This window comes from Phasianus colchicus, chromosome 10 (genome assembly GCF_987193195.1).
Source record: "Phasianus colchicus chromosome 10, bPhaCol1.hap1.1, whole genome shotgun sequence".
In the NCBI taxonomy this organism is placed as follows: Eukaryota; Metazoa; Chordata; class Aves; order Galliformes; family Phasianidae; genus Phasianus; species Phasianus colchicus.
This window is the reverse complement of record NC_143445.1, coordinates 22971768-22996932: the sequence shown is the minus strand read 5'-3', so window position 1 is coordinate 22996932 and position 25165 is coordinate 22971768. Positions and strand designations below refer to the sequence as shown.

The window sequence follows — 25165 nt, the reverse complement described above, 5'->3', positions numbered from 1 at the left end:
AAACGAGACCTCACAGGAATGAACAACATTTCAGAGGCAAAGTATAAATCAAACTGGTAAAAAATACAAAGGAAGGTACTGCAAAATTATATAGCTTAAATTTCTTACTGGACCTTTTCTTCATTTCCCTTTGTTTGCTGAGAGTCTCTCTGATTCCTGATGCTTTTCATATGACACTGAATTACATTTATCCTTTCTATACCTAAATTGAAGTCATGTGCCCCATTAACATGTTGCTGGCACCCAGTACAAACTGCAAGGAATTTTAATGGTTTTGGTGAGGAAGGTAAAAATCAAGCAGGTGTGTTTGCATTTGATAACAGAATTTGAGACCAATCAAGTATTTAAAGCTAAAATTACAAAACATGGCCATCAACAGTTCCAAAAATTTCACTATCTGAAAAATAGAAGGAATTTAAAAGTTTAATAAAAGTAATTAGGAAATTGCAGAACATCACTATGGTAGCTGCGTTTCTCCAAACCATCATCTACTCCAGACACCTATTCTCATCAAGCTGAGAAGTCCTCCCATATTTGTCTGTTGGCACTGATAAAATCAAGCTGTCAAGCATGCACATAAAGTAACTTCAAAGACTTCATTTTCTACTGTCTCAGACTCAATATCCAGTGTGACACTTCTATTTATGGTAACATTCAGAAAACATCTTATGATCCCACCACTTTATGATGAACATCCAGCAATGATCATACAGTAATAACACAGTGAATATGCTGAAATAATTGAGTGTATAGAGCGTATTTTTCAATCTCATTTTTAATCCAAACTATTTCTGAGCAGAGAATGATTGCATTCGTAATTAAACAATGTAAACTGCTTTTTGATTCCATAAAAAACAGTACTTTCCCAGATTTAATGGCACTCAAGCTTTTTCTTCCAGGTATTTAGCAGCATGAACACTAGTGTCAGCTGTCACATACATACTGAGATACTGTGAAACACAGGTTTAATGAAATATAAATTAATCAATATTAGTATAAAATAGGGACAATTTGAGACTTGCAAAGAACTGCATGATTTCTTTAATGTTTTGTGCTGGCTAAGTATGCAAGAGGATTATAGTATGATAAGTTCACCTCGTTTTCAAGAAGCTGATATGTTATACCATCAAAATAGCTGTGGTTTGTAAATAGTTATAAACGTCTAAGGGAATTCTCATACTATAAAATGTAGAGATAGAAATACAGTGAACATATTTCACTGTAGAGATAGAAATACAGTGAACATATTTCACTATATTCTAACTCCATGATGATCAGGTTCAGCAATGCTACTCATTCTGGGTTGCATCACTCCAGTCTTTCCAGTAGAGACTGTAGTTTTACTTCTCTATCCTTACAGGAAGGAAAAGAGAGAAGTTACGCAGTCCTCTGAAGAGCAAAGATAGGGCCAATAGTTTTAAGAAAAGCTGAAATGCTTCATCAATCACCACAGACCTCATCTCAAACTATTCCAGAATTCTGAAGAATTTAATCCATTTATATTTCCCTTAAATAATCATCACATAATTATGCAATTAAGCTCAGTGTACATCTAATTTATCTACTGAAACTGACCATTTCCACTCTGGACTTAATTCAGAGTGACTAGCCAATATATTTTAACATTAGCCCCAATTCCAAGATGTTAAAGAATCAACCTACCTATTATTGAAAAATATAGCTCAAAACAATTTCATCGCTATTTAAATTCTCTAGTCTGACTAAAGAGACTATATAATCAAAATACAATCAAAACCCAGGCTGTCCTGGGCCAAAAGTGGTCAGATGTTAATAACCAGAATCTATCCAAAGCCAGTCGTGTTACCATACAGCCAGTCTGCAAAGGCACCAAGTCCCCGCGTCCTCCCCTGACTGTTTAAGTATCACTACCTCTGAGAATCAGTCTGCTTTTACTATGGTTCAGAGATGTGAAATGAATCATGCAGCAGCAAAAAGCAGGTTAGGAGCAGAGCTGGGAGCTGAAAATAACCTCTTGATTGACTCTCGGTATACTGTTCTATCCACAGGGTCACAGAAGCTCAGAACTCAGAGTTCAAAGCTCAGAGCTTTTCACATGCCATCAGTGTACAAGTCCCAGGTTTCATGGCTGTCATGGATTTCTCAGATAGAGAGCTGCTCTGACTAGGTGATTTCTAATTTCCTAAGCCATTTTTTTAATTTTCTCCAGGAGATGGCCAGACCTCTTCCCTTCTAAAGTCAGAAATAATGCTGGATACAGCTCTAAGTATCTTTTCAGTACTTAATGTATTTTTAAAAACATAGATTGAAAGATATTACAATGATGCATTGAAGCAGGAGGAAAAATAAACACATCCACTTACACAGATCCATAGCCCCAACCTTTCTTATTTTCTGGCTTGCTATCTTGAACATACTCAGTGAGTGTCAGACTGCAGCTACAGCATAAACAGCTGAACAAACAAAATCATGGATCCCTGGCAAAATTAAACCCCATTCATTAGTTCTTTGTAGAAACTGTGCACCAGGCAGTGTTAGGCCTAAGAAGGTGAAAAAACCATGCTGAGAGCCATGCACACACATTTACACTGCAATATATTTGCTCTATGATATATTTCACTTACTCTTTGATATGTAAAAATTGGAATATGAAAAAGAAATTATATGCCTGCCTATTTTCATTCTGAGAACTTCCATTACCTATATTTCTGATTGTGGAACAATAATTAGAAAAAAATCACTAGAATGATCTTATATTAAGATCTTCCATAATTTTGCATGACCCAAACATCTTTTGCATGTTCTGCAATGAACTTGCTCCCCATACAATATAGAATTTACGCTGACAGACTGTTGGGTTACTGAGAAAGAAATAATTAGTAGGAAAATAGAAAATGCTCCAGTCTTATTACTAGTTAGTTCATGTCTTTTGAATTGACCTTTTATGTAAAGGCTAAGATCTTCAGAGATGCTGAGTGACCAGCAATTACAGCAATGTTCTTAAGAAAGTTTACTTGTAAAATAGTAGTTTCAAAAGCTAAGAAAATGAGAAAATTTAAAGAAATCTGTAAATTGACCAAGGGAGATATTATGTTATCCACTGCTAAATCTATTAATAAATATAAAAATCACAAGGAAGGAGAAATTAGAATGACTTGTTATGAGGAGTGTATTTTTATAAAAGATAAAATATTCCTTACACAGCTATAGACCAAGCCTGATAAAAATAAATAGCAATAATAATGATAAAGATAATAAGCTGACCTAAGGCTTTAAGAAAAGATAAGCCTTTATTTAAAGCAGAGGAAAGGTAACAAGTTAAATATCTTTCCTTAAGCCTTGTTTTTCTCCTAATCTTCATGCAACTAAGACATAAGTAGCAAAGGTACAATCACCAGCACTCACATTTCTAATCAAATGTTCTGTTTCTCTAAGCATCTGCATGTTGACAGAATAATGAAACACTGGTAATTATCATCTATTATACTAACAGTTGCTGCCTTCTGGTACGGCATTGGATGGCTTGAAATTTTAGTAGTTTATTTTCTCTAAGAATACTATCTTCTTAAAGACTATGATAAAAAACAGCAATGTAGATGACCTTTAGTTATTTCCTGCAACTGTAAATTTCACTTGAATTTCATTTTAACACATTTGAGTACAGTCTGATTGACTTATCAAAACACTAACAAAAAAGGTTACAATTTGAGCCAATCATGCTGATATGAAAACAACCCAACCTCTCTGATCTACAGTTCAACATAATGTTTGGAGATGAACAGTATTATTGTACATTAAGGGGACTAAGGATTTCGATTTAAAAGCATTAAAGGAATGCCTACATCAAGAACTACTTTCAATTATTTTCAACTTAGTTGCTATATAGTATATGTTACAACTGAGCCAAAACAAATGGCCTTTCTCAATCATCTGCATAGCAAACCTGAAAACAACAGTGACCCACTACCTCCTAGCAAAGTCTCCCTACTGCTGTTTCACCATCTTCCCTTCAGTGAGCCCTGGGAGCTGCTGTTGTTTCTACCCTCATCTTTACCATTAGCATGCCTCTGTACATTATCTATTGATCCTGACGTAACAAGCGCAGACAGCTTCAGAGTGTAACGTATGTTCTTCAGAGTACATAACCATGGAGCACATGCATTAAGGAAATTAAAACAAAGACACAAGTCTACTGAAGTCTCAGACCAAATGTTTGCATTCAAATGTTTTTTAAAAAGGGCTGAAGTTTAATTTCTGCCTCACGGTAAAGAGAGCTCAGCAGTCACTGACACCAGGGTGAATCCTAAGTAGTCATTATCAACGACTGACATTAAGTTCCAATTTCTCTAAATTAACTCATTTACCTAAAATTCAATTAAATCTTTCAAACTAACACGGCGTCAGAGAGGTATTGTAGCAAGTGTGTGGAGAATGCTACCTGACCACAGAAGGAAATAACTTACACAAATTAAACAAACATGATTTTAAAGCACCAGAAAGCTCACCCAACCAGAGATCAAAGAGCATTTTAATTCCAAATCAACCATCAAAAATCCTGAATGTTGGATAACCATCTAAGGCTCATCGCTTGAATCTATTTGTACTCCTTGAATCTATTAGATCATTGATACTAGAAGTATGCAAGCTATCCATTTGTTTTAAAACTAAATACTCTGATGGACGAAAGCCAAGACAGCCTCAAAATATTAATGCTTGATGCAAACGCAAAGATCCAGAGGGAGCTCTGGCTAATTAACAAGCTCTAGATGTAGACCTATAATGATAATACCGATGAAATATCTGTCAAGGATTAAATTGAATTCTTAAAGTTCCTTGTTGGGCTTGTGCTCTGTAGCAAACACAGGGGGAAGGAATAAATCATATTAGGGGAAATATTCGTACAGACTTGAGTTCATACAGTTTGAAATGTTGATACAGGCTAATTTTTAAATGTCAGTGCAAATAATAATGCTGGTATGGGCTCCTCAATTTAAAAGGGGAACACCTTAGGCAGGACATCTCAAAGAAAACCGTCCTGTGTGGAGCACATTGCTACTCATTTCAGTAAGGAACACACAGCCCTTTTGCTAATGATTGTGCAATCCTGTTCTTCCAGGACAACACGAACAAGATGGATATGAAGAACTACTCTACCAGAGCAGGTTTCCAGGATTTACAGAAGAATCTTAAGCTTGATGCTTGTGCGGCTGGAGTAAATTAACGATTTAGAGGCTCCTGGTATAGTTCTCCATTTTCCTTCTGAAAAAAAATAGAATAACTGGAGGGCACTCAAAAACAATGGGATTTAATTCACCTACCTCAGCAGCTATTCACTAAATACTATGCATTACTTTCTGAGGTAAAAGAATTTTGCCTGTATATGAAGAAAGGCAGCTGGCTGTATGTCAGCAAGCATATTTGGAAAAAAAATTAACTCCACAGGAAATCCAAATTCTGTTCTAATAGAAATCCTAAAATCTCTCTCACATTTTATTCTGCTTTTACATCAGTGTAACTGTAGCAGGCCTCGTATAATTTCCCTCAAAGTAAGGACCAAAATATTTACACTGAAGCCCAAGGCAGTGTGTGTTACCTGGGAACATAAACACATTGTCCCAATTAAAGGTCATGTATGAGCTCTCCTCCTTTCAAACACTGTCACAGCTCCCTTTTAAAAAGGTCACAGGTAGGCTTTCAGTCAAGTTCTAAGAATATTTTGCCTAAAACTACAGTGTTACTTAGAATAAGCACCAGGGCCTAAGGCAAAGTCTGCATGGAGTAAGTTGTGCCTCTCTGACGAGGATGTTAGAAAGATGAAATGATCATAGACTTCATCATCATTGACTTACCACTTTTATTTAGAAGTGGAATAAAATACTAGAGCATCAAGCTCGGAGGGTAGGTTTGGGAACCCTGGAATGAGCAGATGCTCAGGATACTGTCAGAATAGAAGCAACACCTATTTTCAGGCTCACTGAAAGATTCACTTGCTAGTCAGCTACTTTGGCTTACAGAGGTATTTTCCAAATTCTCTGCTGTGCTATGAAGAGGCATTAAATCATAGTATAATGAATGAAAATACTGTTTCTGATAGCAGTATGTGAATATGAGAAATAAAAGTGAAACATCTATTTCTAGGTGCTTTTTTTCCTTCTGAGTTATGACTCTCACCTCCGATTTACATACACTTTTTCTGCCATTTTAACTCACTGCAAAATTCTGGTTGAAGAACAATGTGCCTCAAGTGGCAACCTCTGCCAAAAAAGTTAATGAAGACTTCACTTGCTTGTCTGAGACATATTAATTCATTTCAAACTGTAAAATTCACATGAACTTTGAAGAAGATGTATCAATTCTCTGAAGCAGATATTCAGTGTACAAAGTGAATAATTTTCTTGCTTAAATTGAAAACTTTAGGGACTGACAAATCCAATTTCCTTTTTGTGAATATCAGAAACAATTTGATAATTCGGGAGCTTTCCTGAGGCTACCTGATTCATCTTTTACTCAACTAATCGTAGAAGCAACAATAATAATAAGTGGTTTGTATTGTAACTCATTTCAAACCTGAGATACAAATGGCTCTCTTATTCTTTTCTCCTAGAGAACAATATGAGGATGCAAGTAAAAATTTGGGAATGACAGAAATAACTTCTTATCACAGATCTCATCCGGTATTCACTGCAGTCAGCTGGTGTTTACTGACAATAATAGTTATTAGATAAGAATATAAAGGTCTCTATCTAAAAAACTGGATGAACCAAGAAAAAAAAAAACAAACCTCAAGCCAAAAGCCCACAACTCTATTTACCCCCGTGTTTAATTTACAACTATAATCTATAAATTCACAGGCAGAAAAAGACTTTAGATGTGTTGTTCTTTTTTCCCCTCAACTCAGCGCCCCCAAGAACCTGCTTCGATGTAATTGGTTCCAAAGCACCCTCAATTCTAGCCCTCAGTGTCATTTTATTATGCAGGCAACTGTTTCATAACCTTACTTGAAGGTTTTCTCTAAATATGATTTATGATACTTCTGTGGTGTTTGGAGTTAATTATTTTGAGTGGCAACTACAAACAACTACCACTACTTGTTTTATCTTAAGAAGTTGATTTAAAGATGTTGTCTTTTCTCATGGTTATTTGACCATACACTTAATTTTTGCATATTTATTTTCCATAAGCTATTTGTGTTGTATAGTTTATAGCCATTAAATCACTCAGTGACATAGTTAATAATTACTAGAAGAACAGTGAGAGAAACCGTGTGATTATCTGAGGTTACGCAGAAAATTTAAAACATCCAGAGCCATCAATCTATCCTCTTTCAGAACCAGGAGTTTACTTTTAATCTGACTACCTGAAAGGTTTTCTATCATTATGAAAACAACTTTCTATCATCATGAGAAAGTCAGTTTTATTGGACAGTACACTTTATTACATTATACAGATTTAATTTGCTTGGACAACGCAAATCTAGAACTTCCAATGAAAGGAAGAGAATCCACATTGACATGAATGTAAGATTTTTTATGCAAAATCACGAAATAGCAGCAAGCATCTATACAGAAGCTTACTTTTGGTTCTACTTGAGAATGAAATAAATGCTTTCAGACTCTAACTCCAACTTTAAAGGTAAAAACGTTTTATGCCATTTAATTCATTAATAAAAACTAATAAAAACTAGCATGAATATTGCTTGGCACAGTCATTTCTTAATTTCTGACATAGAACATGATCTAATCCATTCTTCTATAGCTTTAAAAGGTTCCTAAGGAGAGAGGAGTAGTAGATTTTTTTAGGTCCAGAAGAAACAGCAGATCTGGCGTCTTATCAGCAGTAGATATATAATTGGTTAAAACCAAAGATAAATTAATAAGTTTCATTATACATTTTTATCTTGAAACTTTCACTGTAGAAAAATTCACTAATGGCCTTACTTACAGAGAATGAATGCCTGCCAAAAAAACCAAACCCAATTTACCAGTGATGTACTGCCAACAAATGGTGATTCACTGACTGAGCAAGCGAATTAACAATCACTTTCCCTACAAAAACAGTAGGCAAAAATATAACTTGGCAGAATCTCCCTCCTGCTATTGTGGACTCTAATTAGCATAGTCATATAAAAAGATTGGGATTAAATATGTCAAGGTCTCAGAATTGTTTGAATTCCTCTTTGCTTAATTAATCCAAATATTTAAATTATCTTCTTCATGTAATTTGGTGTTTCAACCAGAATTCCAGTGATAGGCACGTAAAATTGCTATTTGCAGACTGATTATCTAGCTCACTTTTAAAACCTGACACTAAAATAAAGATGTAATCTCTTTATGTCAAACATCTTTAAGAAGTCACCGCCCCTGTTATTAGCCAAGCACGTATCCTGTTCTCTCACTGATCACCAGATCTCACATAGCACCCAACTCAACAGGTTTCTCACTTCGCTCTTTATTGGCGTATCTATAACATTCATACAAACTACATTTCAGCTAAAATATCTTCCTTACTTTTCCTATAGTTTGTAAAATTAAAAAGAGATTTTTTTTTGGAAGCTACAGTGATCAGAAAGCTCACACAGTGTCCAAAATTTAGCTCTCTAAAAGTCATGTTCAAGTATTTCAGAAAATAAACGCTCCTGTATGACAGGCACTTGCTTGTCATGATGGTATTTCTCCAGAGTACTCTGTAAGCTATGGTCCTTGCTGCACTCATTGAGTGCTCCACACTCAATTCAATTTTCACTCCAGTTTTCTTTCACTGGACAAATTCTACTTTTCCCTATTTGTTAACTTTTGTAACAAGAATTAAGTGCCCCTAGAAATACATTCTTTCTTTCCTTTACTAGGATGGAATTTCAGCACAGCAGTGAGGACTGAGTGAAACCTGACTCTGTTCTTAACGGTCAAGTTCAAACACCTCCCTGTCCTCACACCTATGAAAACTGCAAGGCAACACTATTTACAAACAGGAAAAACAATGCAAGCTGGATCCGCAAGTCTAACAGCAGAAGTATGATATTTACCACTGAGTCCAAGCACAGGCAGGTAGCACTGAATCCAATGGCACATGGAAGGTATCTTCCTTGAATCCACAAATTATAGAAACAATCTATTTTCCCTTTTCATGTTGAAACAGATTGATATTAATTCTGAATTCCTTTCTCATCTGCATTTCTGTCCTAACACATCGATATTTAGATAACTGCTTTCATGATGAATCACTAAATACAAATTAGAATGACATTTGTCTCTTGCTGGACTTTTTAAGCACTTATTTGCTACCTGCATATGTTAACAAGAATCTTATGTGGTTGGCTGATTTGTCTTTTTTTCAAAATGATTTGAGATCCAAAAAGACAGATCTTATAACGTTTGTACTATCATAATGTTGAAATAAATCTATAATTACATTGTATTCTTGGCAAGAGCTTGAAGTAACATCAATATTCTTTATAAGGTCTCCCAGAGAAAGACTCCTAGATACACAGCAAATTGTGGGTACCCATGGGAACATGTGAAGATCTCTGCCAGGCTGCTCCATCACTGTCATAATATTTGACGTGAATTAGAATTCTGGCCAGCACTCAGAATCAGTAATTCCTATAAATCTTTTCAATGTCACAAAAAGTACGACATTGCATTAATTAAATATTATCCTACAAACAGAATTTTACAGATTACCTTACATGCATTTTGTCCTTTTCTTTTTAAATGGAGCTCCAGGGTAAACATGCAGAACAGGTACATTTGCAAGAATACAGCCTTACACATTAAAGAAACAGAGATGAAATGGAGAGTGTATATAGAAGAAAAATACTGAAACACTAGTCATGTTTAACTAACCACTAATTCACTTGTAAAAGGCAGGACTCCTAAGAGAGGCTGTGTCGGCACTTCTGGATAGTACACAATGGCCATTACTAGAATTATAAAATACAAGGAATCATATCCAAACTCACCACAGAATTAAAGTGGAAATAGATTTCTTTTTTTCTGAAACTGATATCACGTCTGTCACACTCCCACTAGTATGGTCTTAATAGAATAAAAGAATTATATCTTAACAAAATGATAGTCAGATAATAAAGACAGTTGCTGCTGCACAGGTCTAGAGTGTTTACAGTTTGGAATGATGGTCATGGATTGTATGCTGAATTCAAAGAAAGAAAATAAAATTAAAGCAAGTAGGTCAAGGACCTGAAGTAATAAATTTATTCCTGTCAAATAGGAAATACCTTTTCTCATGGAGATAGGTCTTGTGACACCAACAAATTAGCAAAAAAGATAGACACCTGTCAAAAGAGCATTTTTGCAAACACGATAACTATTATGTGTAATAGGATTGTAAAAGACATATCCAGAAAACCTGTAGACACTATAAACCATTGTTCAGAAATAAAAATAATAAAAATCTTTTTCTTTTTATCCTGAAATTATCATCTAATCACTGGAGAGGAAAAGTGCTTAAAACATTATTAAGAACGAATTTGACCAATATTATTGATTTAGTTTGATAAAAACAGCCAAGCAGTATCAGTCTTAAGGTCCATTTAATTCAAGCTGATACTTTAACCAGTGTGTAGTACCAGCTGCTTCAGAGGCAAGTCAAAGAAAAATCAGAATAACGTAAAGAATATTACATTGGCAAATTTATAGAAAAAGCATCTAAAACCCATGCTTTATGAAATTTAATTAGAAGTCTGTTTCATGCATTCTATTTTAAATTGCTTTCATATACTAGTACGTATCTGATTATAATTTCATCTTAAGTATCAATAAATACATCAATCTTAGAAACAGCAATGAGGTCATTATTTTTAAATCCACATGCACAGACAGCAGCAGAACTATGCAATATCCTGACTATACACAAGTCACAAAGATGTAGGTGAGCTCTGATCCTGACATACATGCACTATATATTAATAGAGTAAGGGTTATACTCTCCCCATGTGCACCACATTACAGCTGGTAAACATACAGACTTAAATACATTATGAGAAAAAGTCTGTAAAGATCAGATAAGGAAAAAAACCTCTAATTTTTGATAATGAGCATAAAATATGCTTCTTTTAAGTTGCAAAAATGTACAAAAGCTGCAGGGAGTGCAAGTTTGGTGAGATGACTTGGTATAATGAAAAGCGGAAGCATGTAAGTTATTCCTTCCAATCTCCTAAAGTGCCTTGTGGTTTTTAAAATCAAGTTTAACCTGCTTACTTAGTAAAAACTGTTTATGTATATTCAAGTTAAACTGCTTAAACAAAATAACGTCCACCTTTAATTACTTAAACTGAACCAGTATCAAGGGGATTATCTGTGCAACCTCATAAACCATACAAGAAAGAAAATATGTTATTTCTAACCTCTGCTGCCAGTTGCTGAAGAGAAGGGGATGCAATAGGATGCAAAGTTGAATTGCCTCTGACTGGATTATGGAGGCTAACATAAGCCACAACATTTCTCTGAAGAACTCTCTTGAGATCCTACAACACAAGCAGAGCAACAGTTATTACTGCACATGGTTATAATTAATTGTTTTATCATTTCCTTTCCTTCTAGGGAAAAACTGCACCCTATGATTCTGTCCTCTGTGTTTCCCTAAGTAATACTTACCTACTGTTTTTTACAATATACTGTTAAAAACTTCAAAGGATATCTTAGTGTTATTTCTCTCTATAGCAGAAGTTTTAATTCCATTTCACACATCAGCTCAACAAAATGCAAATAGGCCTATGAGGAATTAAAAATAACTACACTTGTAAGGCCAAAAATGAAAACATTACATACTGTGAAACAACGTGAAGGCCTTTTACACTTATGCCTGACAGAAGACAAACTTCAAAAGCAATCATTATCAACAGTTAAATGTACTCTAATTTTTAGAGAGCAAATTCAGATTTAAATTGCATAACTTTCTCAGTGTTGTCACTTTATTATGTCTCAGACTATGAAAAAAGTATGTACAACCTGTTTCAATTATTATCTTTTTTAAAAAAAAAACAACACCCTTTGCCTTCTCAGTAATGAGTTACCCTTGCGTGAAGTGGCTCTTCTTATTGAACAGAAGGGGTGTAACACAATTACATCTGATGTAAAGCTGACTTGAAGTGGAACTAAACAGATTTTGCTTCCAGCCTGGATCTTTTCAATTTGATTTTTTCACCCCCTCTTGTTTTTGAAGAATAATCGTTTTGGAAGTATGAAACTTCAGTGGGAGCTAGCTGCTTCTCAAGCATGATAAAAATAAATTAACTCTTCATTTTCTCTACTGTTTTAATTCCGCAGCCATGAACATATCTGTTAGCTACTCCTTTAATTTATCAAGTAAAATCAATTCCATTCATATACAATCCACAAGACTGATGAGGTATTTTGTTTCACTGAGCTGATTTATATTCCTCTGAATGGAAAAGAGCCCAAGGAATTTTCCTTGTCAGATTGCAGCTAACTTTTAAGCACAAATATATGAAAAGTGAACCAGTAGTAGTCATGAGATACTGAAATGTTTGTGTAGTCAATGCAATGGTTCTTCTCCTTCTATCACATGTACTCTGCTCCACAGAAACTGCCTTTAAAGATGTTTTCATTGGATGTGCTGTGGAATGTGTAAACATCCACAGACAGCTGTCACAGACCGGTTAATAAACAGTAATTTCTATATTCTAATTTCACACTACTTCCATATTTTCAACAAATGTAATAATAATTGCAATGTTTTCTTCTAACTTTATTTTACCTCTGCCCACTCATATGAACCAATGTTCCCAAACGATGTTCCTCCCCAGGAGCAGAACACAATGGTCCGGTCAGTTCTCCATCCTCTCTTAACTTTTAACATCAAAGCCTGTATAAATGCTGTTATGATAGCAGTGCTACTAGCCCATTCTTGTCCACCGTAAGTATTCAAACTGCTGTGATGACTACCAATGATGACGTACCTGTCTGAAACAAAAAAAGAAAAAAAAAAAAAAGAAAGAGAAAAGAATCTTCCTATGCTTACTGGCATTAAATGAATTACAGAAATAAAAGATGAATTTTCTTAGTAGTCTGTATTGCCATTAATACAATACAACGCTGCTGACAAAAGCTTTTATGGTCATGTGCAAGACAGTCATAGAGTAGAAATGACTGTGAATACTACTTGAAAATAAATTAATAAATATTTGTACTTTCCTAATTTCACCCCATGCCCTTCTCTTCATTGCTTGCTTAGTACTTTCTCTTCTTATAAATCAGGTATACGCCCCCTTTTACAGCCAGGACTTTGAGATACAGGTAATCTAATAAAGTTCCATGCTTGTGTTAGTGTTGTTTAAGAAAAAAAAAAACAACAACACAAGTAACTGGAAAATACTATCTTCAATACATATGAGTATCCAAAAAAAAAAAGAAAACAAAAGGTGTGGCAGTACAATGAGTAATATGGAAAAAATACACAAAGTATTAGCACTCCCTCACCTGGAAGACTGTGTTCAGTGCTCACCACCCTATCTCAAAAATGACATTGCAGAAACAGCAGTTGAGAAGTTGGTAACCAGAATAGTTAGATATCAGGACTTAGACTTCCAGGTAGGGAGATATTGAAAAGACCTGGACTGCAGGTTTAGAGAAGAAACACGACAGAGGAATAAAGACAGTGAATGATACAGAAAGGTAAGTCAGAAATAGCAATTTTGGTGATACTGGAAGAAAGTTTTTTATACAAATTTTATAAAATGAAAGGCAATAAATTTCAACCTGAAATAAAGAGCACTTACAATTATACAGAGAAAAAGCAGAATAAATCATATTTCATTCAGAGAAATTATACTAGATATTCATCTCTTGAGGATTATCACAGATTCCAAATATTAACTCTCAGGTTTAAATCAATACCTTTTCTACCAAAAGAATGATGTGGTATGAAAAAAAATGAATTAGTAGTGTGACTGATGTGTTTTAAGAAGTCCATGCAGGTTCTGCTGTATGACTTGTTCAACTGTAAGAGCTTCTGTATGAGATGGGTTCACAAAGAAAATGCCTTTGACAAATTACTAATTGAGCGTATTCTGATACATAGTGAAAACCCTCCCTCCAAATCTCAACTCTTATTGATATTCTTTCCATATTTCAGGGCACGGAGAGAGACCAGGAGAACAGTTATCATAGATTCATAGAATGGCCTTGCTTGGAGAGGACTTTAAAGATCATCTAGTTCCAAATCTGTAATCATCTCTGGGCATCATATGGGTTTGAAAGAGTGCAAAGTGTTTTGGTTTTCTGTTGGCATTCTTAGTTTATCCAAAGGAATTCATTCTTCACTGCTGTCAGTACACTGCGATGCAGCAATAGAAATAAGTGGTAAAATGCCCAGACTTTATACTGCTTATAAAATTAAATATTTGCTCCTTGAGAACTTCTTGCAGTGACTGCTGCCTGAAAAGATTTCTTTAACTGAACACCAATAGAGTTTGATTTTAAAACCATTCCTTATCTTTATTAGAGTTAAGATATACTGTCATAACTTTAAAAAGTAGTTTCCTACTAAGAATGCAATAATAAGGTATACAAAAGATGAAGAATTTATTAAATAGATACTGATGCATTTTTTTCATTATTTGTCTTGCTTCAATTTCACAGTACAGCAGACAGTATGTCTAAACATGACAGTTACTATGTTTCAAATCCTAGGACTGCTATTTACAAAACATTAGTAAGAGTAGGCTAGTAACTTCAAATTATTCTAAGACATTAAATCTTTTACTGAAACTAAATCCACTCTGCTAATTATTTTCTATCTTGCTTTAAAAAATAAAATCATTCTAGTGAAAAGTGCAGCACTGAGCTCACAAAAAAAAAATCAGTTATTAATTCAGTAACAGGTATAAAAATTAAGATTTGCTGCCTTCCTCATTGTATCACTTAAAATATGAAATGAGTGGTCCTGGTCCTAGGAGACTATAGATACATTTTCACCCTTTCTTTTAAAGATGGTAAAAGCATACTAATCAAGGGAAATCATGGTCTTGATGATGATGTGATCTACCCAGTATGAATTGGATTGGGTCAACAACACTTGGCAATAAGTCAGTAGTCAGGAACAGTGTTCGTTAATGATGTAGAAACACTTCAACTTTTAGGCAAATTTAGTCACATACAGAATATGCTCAAGATGATCTTGATTCCTATGTTGTCCTCGTTACGTTACCTACATACAATATCAAAGGAGGAAGGAGTTTTTTGTTTTATACCACAAATACCCTTGGGTTCTCAATGCTTAATTCTGAAGGCATACAGAACAATAATTATTATTCATAGAACTGTATAAACTAGCTTAAGGCATGAGTCAAACACAAAATAAGGCTGAGAAATTGTGGTGAAGAACTTAGTCACGGATTTTAGTATGCTGCAATCACATTTGATAAAATGTGCTTAATTAAGGCAGAGATCAGGCTGCTCAGGCACTTTGGTTCCAGAGAGGCGTCTGAGTTATGTAGGGACGTTGTGGACTGAGTCATAGTTTTATTTAACTCAAAATTCTGCTAAATTTACAAAACAAATCAAAATATATTCTCAAATCTTATAGACAACTCATGTATTAATTCAAATTATGCAATATAGCATATCTCATAATTAAAAGCACCAACATAGCTACATGTGCATTATATGGCAAAGTAGAACCCCAACCTCAGCTATGACTCCCAGTCATTGTGAAACAAATAATCAGTTCAAATGATGAAGGACTACTTACCAGGAAATACAGATCCTTTCAAATATCCAATAACATTAGAAATTGTCTTGTACGTTGTGACAGACTGAATACTGAGACTGATTATTTTTTTGTCTGTTAAGAGATACAATGAAAAAAAATCTCAGAAAATGTTAAGTTTCTGCCTATGCAGCCAAGAGATCTGCAGACCACAAAAGTAAAACAGATATAAATCCCTCCTAAAAAAAAAAAAAAGAAAGAAAAAAAAAGAAAAAAGAAAAGAAGGTTGGAAAAAAAGAAAAAAGCAAAGAAAAAGAAAAAAAAAGTTACCAACAAGGAATCAGAGATTGAAACATGGTTTACTGTGGCATTTCCTTAGATGAATTTTAGCAGCGAAGATTAAACTTGTAATCTTAAGAGATGTTTCTACTCCTTAAGGTAAAAAAAAAAACATTAAATTCACCCAATAAATGCTGACAGAATACAGCAGTAAAAACCCAGCCAACCAAAATCAGAAATAAAACTACAAGTAGGATTAACAAAATTCTGTGATAAAATTGTTTTAATCTTCATAGGTTTCCCTAACTTAAGCCTTTCCCCAGTTCAATCTTTCTCTAACATTCACAGAATTATACCTCATTTACATGACATCACTGTGGAAAAAAACCAACCAAACAAGAAAACCCTAACAAGAAGAACAGAAGAAACATATGCTAGATGACATGGGAACAGGTACACATTCATATTAGTAATCACTGTGCCAGCATAGCCTTTGGTGACATCCTTATGCCAGCAGAAGAGTTTTGTTGGCTTAGCTGGTATTGGTTGAGGAAATGATATAAATACAAAAGTAAAAAACCTTGTAAAGCAGCCAGTATATATGAGATTTGTCATCACAACTGATATGTGGCACAGTGTAAGGCCAACAAAATGTGTTTGATTAAAAATAGTTACTTTTGTTTGTGTTTAAAGTCCAGCTCTGCATTGAGAATTATTGCCATTCCTTCTGTCCCCAGGTAGGACACATTAGGTACTCTGAGTCCTGGAGTTTGTGGCTATGGAACAAAATATCCAACTACAGGGCACTGCAGATACCTTTAAAATGTTGCGTTTGCATTATAATAGACTCTATTAACATTCACCTCATATGAAAGGTCATAACTCCTATCTCAGAAAAGCAAAATGTCTTAAACCATTCTAACTTAAATGCTAACAATTGCCTGACAGTGGCCATAGTGTCACCCTGACATCCCAGGAAGGTGTTACACCTTAAGCACTGCATCACCAACAGCACATTGTGATTAAGGGCAAAGCTTCAATGCCCACATCCCAACTGTCACACACCAAAATTAAAATATTCCACTGATCGTTTTGCTCTCTATCACCTGGGCTGCTATCCTCCCACTGCACTGCTGACAGCTTGTTTCCTGGCTTTGCTTCCCAAAATAAGCCAAATATTACAGCAGAGAGTTTACTGCAACACGTAAAATCAAAACAATACATCTCCATGATACTTCAGGGCTCATTTGCTGGTACTTCATCTGGTAAATTTACTTTAAAATTCTCTTAAAATAAAATTCAATATATTTTCACTCACTCTCCTCCACTAATATTTGAGAAAAGCAAAATGATAGGTAGGATCTTTTATTTCATAAAATGTACAAAGAATATTTATTTTATTTTACTCAAACAAAACCTTATCTGCTATCAAAAAATATCATCCTTTACGTGAAAACTGCAACAGAAAAGAATATGAAAGCCAATCAGTTCATTAAAAACAGATCCAGCATGTTACTTTGCAATAATTATCATAGCAAGTTAATAATAAGTTTGGGTTCAAGTCATAATTACCTTTTGCCTTCTGATGCAAGCTACTGCAAAGTTTATTATCAACATCATGATGAAATGATTGCTACACAAATCTGGAGATACTGTTCTAGAATTTTATTAAATCTTTAATTTAAAAATGCATTAATCTAGAGGGCTCCCAGCGCTGTAACTGGTGCCTTTATTCATGTTTTGGTCATTTAAAGAAGTCTGAAAACAGCTCATGGCACCCATATTGATTAAGCAGGTTAAATTTAACCTACATTATGCAAGTTACCTCTAGTTCTAGCTCCTCGCTCAGAGCCATTATAGAGCCTGCTTAGGGCTATATTTAATAGTCTGCTAGAAAAAATATTTCCAACCCCAAACTGATTTGCCTTCTTCTAGCCACAAAACTTCAGACATGTTTCTTTAGACTCCATTTCAAAAAAGATTATAAATCCTTTTGAAAACAAGCAACTTAACTCTCTTTTTCCCTTAATCAACATCAGCTATCTAGTCTTCAACTGACAAGGAAGAAAGAGGAAATTAATTTCAGGCCATGCACACATTCTGAAATCAGATAGTCAAGTTAACAGTCATGTACTGCAGTAGTCAGCTTACAGTGACTTGGATTTAAAGGCTCAGTACATTGGATGGAAAAGCTGAAAGCACTCTTTGGAGTACACAGCAGAAGTGAAATTTAATCCCTTTATGACACTCCTGACAACAAATCTCACTTCCTAATACTGTATTTTAAAGGTACTGACAATTTTTTTCCCCATGTATTCTCTGAAAAATGAGAATTTAACTTAATACTACCCAGGATAAAACTTTGTGTAAACCAGAAGTTATTTCTGAAGTAGAAAAGTATTTACTTTTGTTGGTATTTTTATACATTTAAATAACTTGAAATCTGTAAATTATCTCATACCAAATTACTGTCATGTCTCCAAACTACCTGTTTTTAAAAATGCATGGTTATTTCCTATTCATTTGATTGAGAATTCTAAAACTATAGAATAACAATCTACTGCCTGGAGTCTAAGCTTATAACTACTGTTTACATGGGTTGACAATGACAGGACAAGGGGAAATGGTTTTAAAGTAAAGGAAGGTTTAGGATAGGTATTAGGATGAAGTTTTTCACTCAGAGGGTGGTGACACACTGGAACAGGTTGCCCAAGGAGGTTGTGGATGCCCCATCCCTGCAGGCATTCAAGGCCAGGCTGGATGTGTCCCTGGACAGACTGGTTTGGTGGTTGGCGACCTGCACATAGCAGGGGGGTTGGAACTGGATGATCTTTGAGGTTCTTTTCAACCCAGGCCATTCTATGATACTAAGTAATCAGGTGTGCCTCATTTCTTGTTTCACTTTGTCCCATAGCAATATAAAGTGAAGGCACCACACCCAGTATCAAAGACAGTTACAAATTTTGAGAATGCTTCATATTGTATAGCTTCATCTTATAACTTTATATGAGGATTTCTTTTCCTAATTTATAGCAATTGAAACCAAAACACCACGTTCCAGCCAATATCCTAATAACATTCTCTCTCTCTCAAATAACAACAACAACAAAACAACAACAAAAAACGGCTTCTGAAGTGTACAGCTTTTCTGCAATACTTCATTCTTAAATTCCTTCTAATTGTCCATTTTTGAAGAAGTTCACGGGAGCACAGAATTTTAAGATTAATGAGGATTAACAAAAGAAGCACCATAATAAACAAAAAAGCAAATCTAATTACTGATTTCAACTAACATAAAACTAATAACTAACTTAATTCCCACTCTCTACTGTTTGGGTTTTAAGTATCTGATATATCTCAGATGTCTCCCCCCGTGTTCTCCCACTCCCTCTGTCACATTATGTCTCTTGAAAACTGCAAGGCTAAGGGAAAAAAGAGGCAATGTGAGAAAACTATATATAAATGTTTAATCATTACTGATGAATCTGCTGCTTGGCTTTTTGAAACATACTGATGAGAGAACGATCATCATTTTATTCTAACAAATTTTAAGCCAACCAATCATCTGAATTGCTCATTCATCTCTTTTGACAAAAATGATGAATTCTATGTCAGATGTGAAATCTTTCCCTTAAGCTGTTTCAAATCAACAGGAAGACCACAAATTCAGCCTTCACTGTTCTCATACGCCCTGCTCTGTTCAGCATACTTGCTGTAGTTATTGTTATAAAATAGTTATACAAGGATTTCTTATCGTGAAAGCATTTTTTTTTCTCTCTTCAGAGCTACTACTGAGCACTTCCAGAAATATGCTCCAGACATTGATAGCCATACTATTATTTCACAGCACAATGTATCATGAATGCATTATAGAATTAAGCAAGGCTTGTTGCGACAGAGCCGCCTGACTCAATATATTAAGATTAAAAAAGAAAAGGCACAGGAGTTACTGTGGTTAAAAAGCTTTATATGAAATTGGAAACAGGCTGCGGTGTTCACCAGAAAACAGGAGGATGTGGATTGACTCTTTCTAAACAGCCAGCTTGGAACATTCTTTCCAGAAATCTTTCACCACACAGAATTCCCGCCTTCTCAGGGAGGTAAAACAAACACTACGTCTGTCATACAAAAGGTAGAATAAGTTACCCCTCAGGTGATTCTATACTGCAGCCTCCAAACAAACCCCTTTGAAAAACAAACTCCTTGCAGCTTTTTCTCAAAAATGAGTACTTTTTCACAGCCCAAATTCATGACTTCCATCATGCATTTCAAATGTTGAGAATTCCTACAATGTTAGCAATCTTCACACATCCTAACTGCTCCTTTAAAAAAAAAAATATTTTATTGTTTATCCAGTCTTTGTTTACTGGTTATTGAGAAGATCAGCTCATCTTTTATATATCTAGTCAGCCATGCATGGAGAGCAGTAATTGTCCTAACCGCAACAGCTGAAGGCACGAAGTGTGAGGCCTTACTGCCTTTACACTTGGCGTACATAACTACAAATGCTAACACAAGTCATAAAATTAATCAGCCTTTTTTATGACTTGTTTTATTGTATTCCTATTCCACAGTAACTTTCCGAAGGCAATAAATAAATGATACAGTGCATATGTTTGCCCTTAAAATTTGCTTTTACGATTATTATTGCACTTAGTGGAGGTTGTAGTGGCTAACTTAATTTGCCTCCTTAAGTCCAAGGCCATTGCTTTAAATCACTTAAAATAACAGGCATTATAATAAAAGGTGTATTTTTTTCTACACTTTTTTTAATGGTGACAGACTATTACAAAACAGAAATCAAGACAGAATCATTACTTTTGCATACAGCTCTTCTGAAATGCCATCTGAAAGGTGTTCCTCCCTTGAAACACATTGCATCACTTTTGTTGGAAGACTGTATTTTCACTTTTATTTTCCAAAAAAACCATAAATTTGTTCAGGCAATAATCTGTAAGAATTTGCTAATGGCATCATCTCTGAAGATGAATGCATCCTTTCTTTTCATCTTGCTCTATTCAAGTCATTTCATTTTTGTCATGATGACTGTTTTTCTGGTGAAACTTGTTGAGAAAGGTGCCTGAAGGTTTAGACAACAATACAGTGTTTATTCTACATCAGATACAAATTAAGGAACACAGAAAGACACAACACTATTTAGAATTATTATGCTAGTGGCACAAAAAAAAAAGGCACAGAATAATACTGCTCCCAGAGCCTTGATGTTTAAACAGTTCAACAAGGCCTAACAAACTGTAATAACTGCTCCCTAGTGCAGATATCTAAAGACAGTGGGATTTTTTTAGTCAATAGCAAGAATTAGAGCTTAATGCCTTACACTAAGAGGCTTCGTACTTCAGATATTGACTTATATTAGCTGAATGCTAGCAAAAGAGAAAAGTTATACCTAACTACAGTAAGGTAGCCAATGATAAAGGAACAAATGTCTTTTTTGAGAGCGTAAGTTCTATTTTTTTTATAACCTCTTCTAGAAAGCAGCTATGCAAAACATCTTTATAATCAGTTAAATCTCTTGGCAAGACATTGTTCTAGAAAACAAATATGGAACACTTGAAGAATATCTCACAGTTAAGAGAAAAAAAAAAAACCAAAACATTTGAAAAGCATTACCTGTACTTGACATTTGCACAGGTACACACTTGTCTTTTTGGACTCTATTCTCAGGTATGGAAGCGAGTTTTTTGGCAAGTGCTGCAGAAATTGGTTGCACTAACAGTGTGGTGAGGTTCAGTCGATGTTGTCTGTAGTTTCCATCTTAAATGGCAGAAAGAAAAGAGCAATTTCGTTAATTATAATTAAGAATTTCTGAATAAAGCATAAACCAAGTGAAAAACCAACCATCTACAATACAGATTAAGACATCTAATTTAGATAATCAGCCACTACTTTCTTCTTACCTTACTGAAAAAATATTCCTTTAAGAACGTTTACCTCAATATTACATGTAGATGTTACATTAAGTAGGGAATAGTTCCACAAGAAAAAAGCTTTTCAGAATCCAAGCAGATAGTAGGTTGTGTGTGATTTAACAACAAAAAAAGAAATTACTGTATAGTTAAAGGAATCAGCGAGCAACAGAATTACTGATCAGCAGCAATTTTCAAATTCAAGAAAGAACTGAACACAACATCACAGGGAAAAGCAGATATTTAAACTGCTTGAAATCAAACAGAAGTATCTGCGTGCACTGAATGATGTTGCTACTGATAAGCTTGTTTATTTTGCTGCAGATGTGAAAATATTTAAATTTATAGAAGTTATGCTACTTAGCAATACACATTTAAGAGGAGAGCCATTTTCACACAGAAAGCTTTTTTTCTTTTGTGAACTCTGAAAAGAACACACCACGGAGGATACAAGTTGATGAAATACTACACGCTGATGGAGTGTGGTTCCTTTAACATACAAAGAAACCTGGAAATTTGAATATACATATTCCATTTCAAAGAATACAGTTTGATCATCTCATTGACTCAATGAGTATTCAACACAGCTGAGGTGACTGCCTTATTTTATAATTGCAGTTGTTTTTATGATGGAAGGTTGAAGGTGAAGATGAAAGAGGTGTGGAATAAAAGCACATTGAACAGATAGGTACATATCAAGTGGAAGAAGGTACACTTCAGAAAGCATCAGAATATTTCATTTACATCTTTAAGATCTTTAGAAACAACAGCATAAGCACCACTGTAGCTGAAGATTTAAGCATATTTTAAAATGTCTATTTGAAAATAAATGAGTTTCCCTATACATCTGCCAACACTGAAGCATGGGAAGATTTCTGGAGATAACAAGACATGTTAGGAGAACAACTGACATAACTGGAAGGGAAGGCAAACTCCACAAATGGAAATGCTCTAACACACTTTGGGACAAATCATTCATATATTTTTCCTGAATATTTTAGTTGGTCTAATAAAAGCACTGTATCTTCCCAAGGAAAGCAAAAATCGTCTTGCAGATGAAAAGCCCATCATGGAAAAGGAGAGGAAGTTCACAGTATGGGGCAGAAACCAGCTCTCCAAAGCTCTAAAAGCCTTCTAACATGCCTGCACAGATGGAATAATTCCCAAACTTCCATCCAGAGATTCAGGTTACAAAGTCTATCTCCGAAACATCCATGCAACAGATTTTTCTGCTGACATGGACTCAGTTACAGCTGGGAGGTATCCTTTACATTCTGTGTGACTTGCAATCACAAGGGGAAGAAGCTATCAGAAATCAGCAGCAAATGTTCTAATAAACTTACAGAAAATTGCAAGCAGATGTGTTGTTACTGAACCGCAGCATACATAAGCACGTGCATCCTCCCTCTTTTGTTTTATTTTTTGTGTCAGAAACTCCCAAGACATCTTCCAACTTGCCCTCAATCATAATGCAAAAATCAACCGACGCTTTAACATTCAATTATGGAGAAAAATCTGTTATTCATCTTCAATACATAGCAGAGATCTTTTCAGTGTTCACTTTTTATAAGTGGAACAATGAAACTGATCCAAAAGTGATAATTCAGAAGGGTTTTTTTTTTTTTTTTTTCTTGTCTCATCAAAGCTGGATAGGGCTGAAAATCCCTGAATGTTTCTTCAGTAAACTGATAGTAAATTCAATTTGCTCACGCTTTAGCAGTCTATTTCTAGAATCAAAAAGAAGCCTGAAATGCCCATCCAAGTAATGTAACTGAGACACTATTTTGTCTACCATTTGTCAATCTGCAGACTATATTACAGGAGCAACGAACCTCAAAATGTTGTAAATGAAAAGCATCTATCCCTTCTCCATTTATCCACAACTTGAGCGTCACACCTGAATAGACTGTGAAAGACACACATAGGAGAAGAACTCATAGGAGAAAACTTCTCATGTTTAAAAAAATAAATCATTTTAAGGTATAAAGTACAGTTTAATGGGTAGGACAAAAAATATTGATCTGAGCTACAGAAAGGGAGATTTACTTTATCTGGAAGAAAAACTTCTGAATTGTAAGAATTCACGACTACTTGTGTCAACAGGAGGTACAATATCTAACAGCAGTCAGGAATAACATAGTTACTGTTCATCTCTTCTCTGAGGCAATGTGCTAGATTAGATGTCCATCTGATATCTGTCCATCTGGATTCTATGAATCCTTAACAACTGAAAAGCTAATTTAATTAAGGAGAAAAAAACAAATAGAACAAATACTAAAGCGCTTTAAGGAAAAACTTTGGAGTTACTTTCCTTCTACCAGCTATTTACTAGCAATCACAAGAGCATCTTTGTCCTATGAGATGTACACAAAGCCATCTGCATCATGACCAGGAATCAAACAAGAAAGATGCAAAACCTATTCCCCATGTAAATTGCAGTTCGCATTGAATAATTTTGAGACTTCCTGGGCTGAAGTCTTCCAGTTTGTTTTTAAATCAGGGGCTTGGTCAAGTATCAACTGCAAAACACAACTCGACTTCACAAGGAAACTGACAAGTAAGAATTTTGTGAGGTTCTCATATCATCTTTCCCTGCTGAATCCTCAGAGAACACAGCACTTTCAGGATCTGGGAACCCAACAAATGCTTTGAGAATAATTTAATATTAAGATTTTGCTTGTAATTAAAATTTCATTTTATAGCATCAAAATAGTTTAAGAAACAGAATTCCTTACTCTGCAATTCTAACAATACAACTGTGCAAGGCCTAAAACTGCTATTCCTTTAAGAAGGACTCCAGAGAATACTTTGCAGTGCAGGAAGAAAAATACATCAATCAGTTACTAAGTTTATTTGGGGAGTGGAAAAAGAGGTAATCTTTAGAAAGTTTCTGACACAGAGCAAGAACTGCACTTTTCCAGTGACTTTGTTTTGGGTTTTCTTCTTTACCGTCAATACAGACGAACCCATTTCCTGCTCAGTCTGGGTTGCACACTTGTACCCTAACATTTTACAATGTTACGTCATGTAATCTACTGATGTTAGTAACTTATTCTGAGATTTCTAAAAAGGCTTTATGAGGACAATTTAATGTGTTCAACAAGTGTTACTTGTGCATCATATTCCACTCTGGATTAAAGTACAATTTTATCATCACTTCAATGACCAGTCAAGCCTGAAATCAGAGCACAAGAAACAGAAGAGATTTAGTCAAAAATGTCATACTTCTCTATTCAAAAGAATTTTACTTTATCCACATCTTTTCCAGGATTGCACAATTTGCCTTTTATTTG

General features: G+C 34.8%; 1 protein-coding gene across 14 annotated transcripts in view; it reads right to left on the bottom strand.

The window, feature by feature from the left end:
• Positions 1-25165, bottom strand: part of NAALADL2 (N-acetylated alpha-linked acidic dipeptidase like 2) — a 411612-nt gene that overhangs the window by 79266 nt on the left and 307181 nt on the right. For all 14 annotated transcript variants that reach the window (XR_016469794.1, XR_016469793.1, XR_016469789.1 and 11 more), the window contains 4 exons: positions 21577-21720; positions 15709-15801; positions 12715-12920; positions 11342-11461 (listed from right to left, as the gene is read on the bottom strand). Coding sequence is in view for 3 of the 14 variants with exons in the window: in XM_090147729.1 (XP_090003855.1) it covers positions 11342-11461; positions 12715-12920; positions 15709-15801; positions 21577-21720 (563 nt within the window). In the remaining 11 variants the exon portion in view is untranslated. The remainder of the gene's footprint in view (positions 1-11341; positions 11462-12714; positions 12921-15708; positions 15802-21576; positions 21721-25165) is intronic.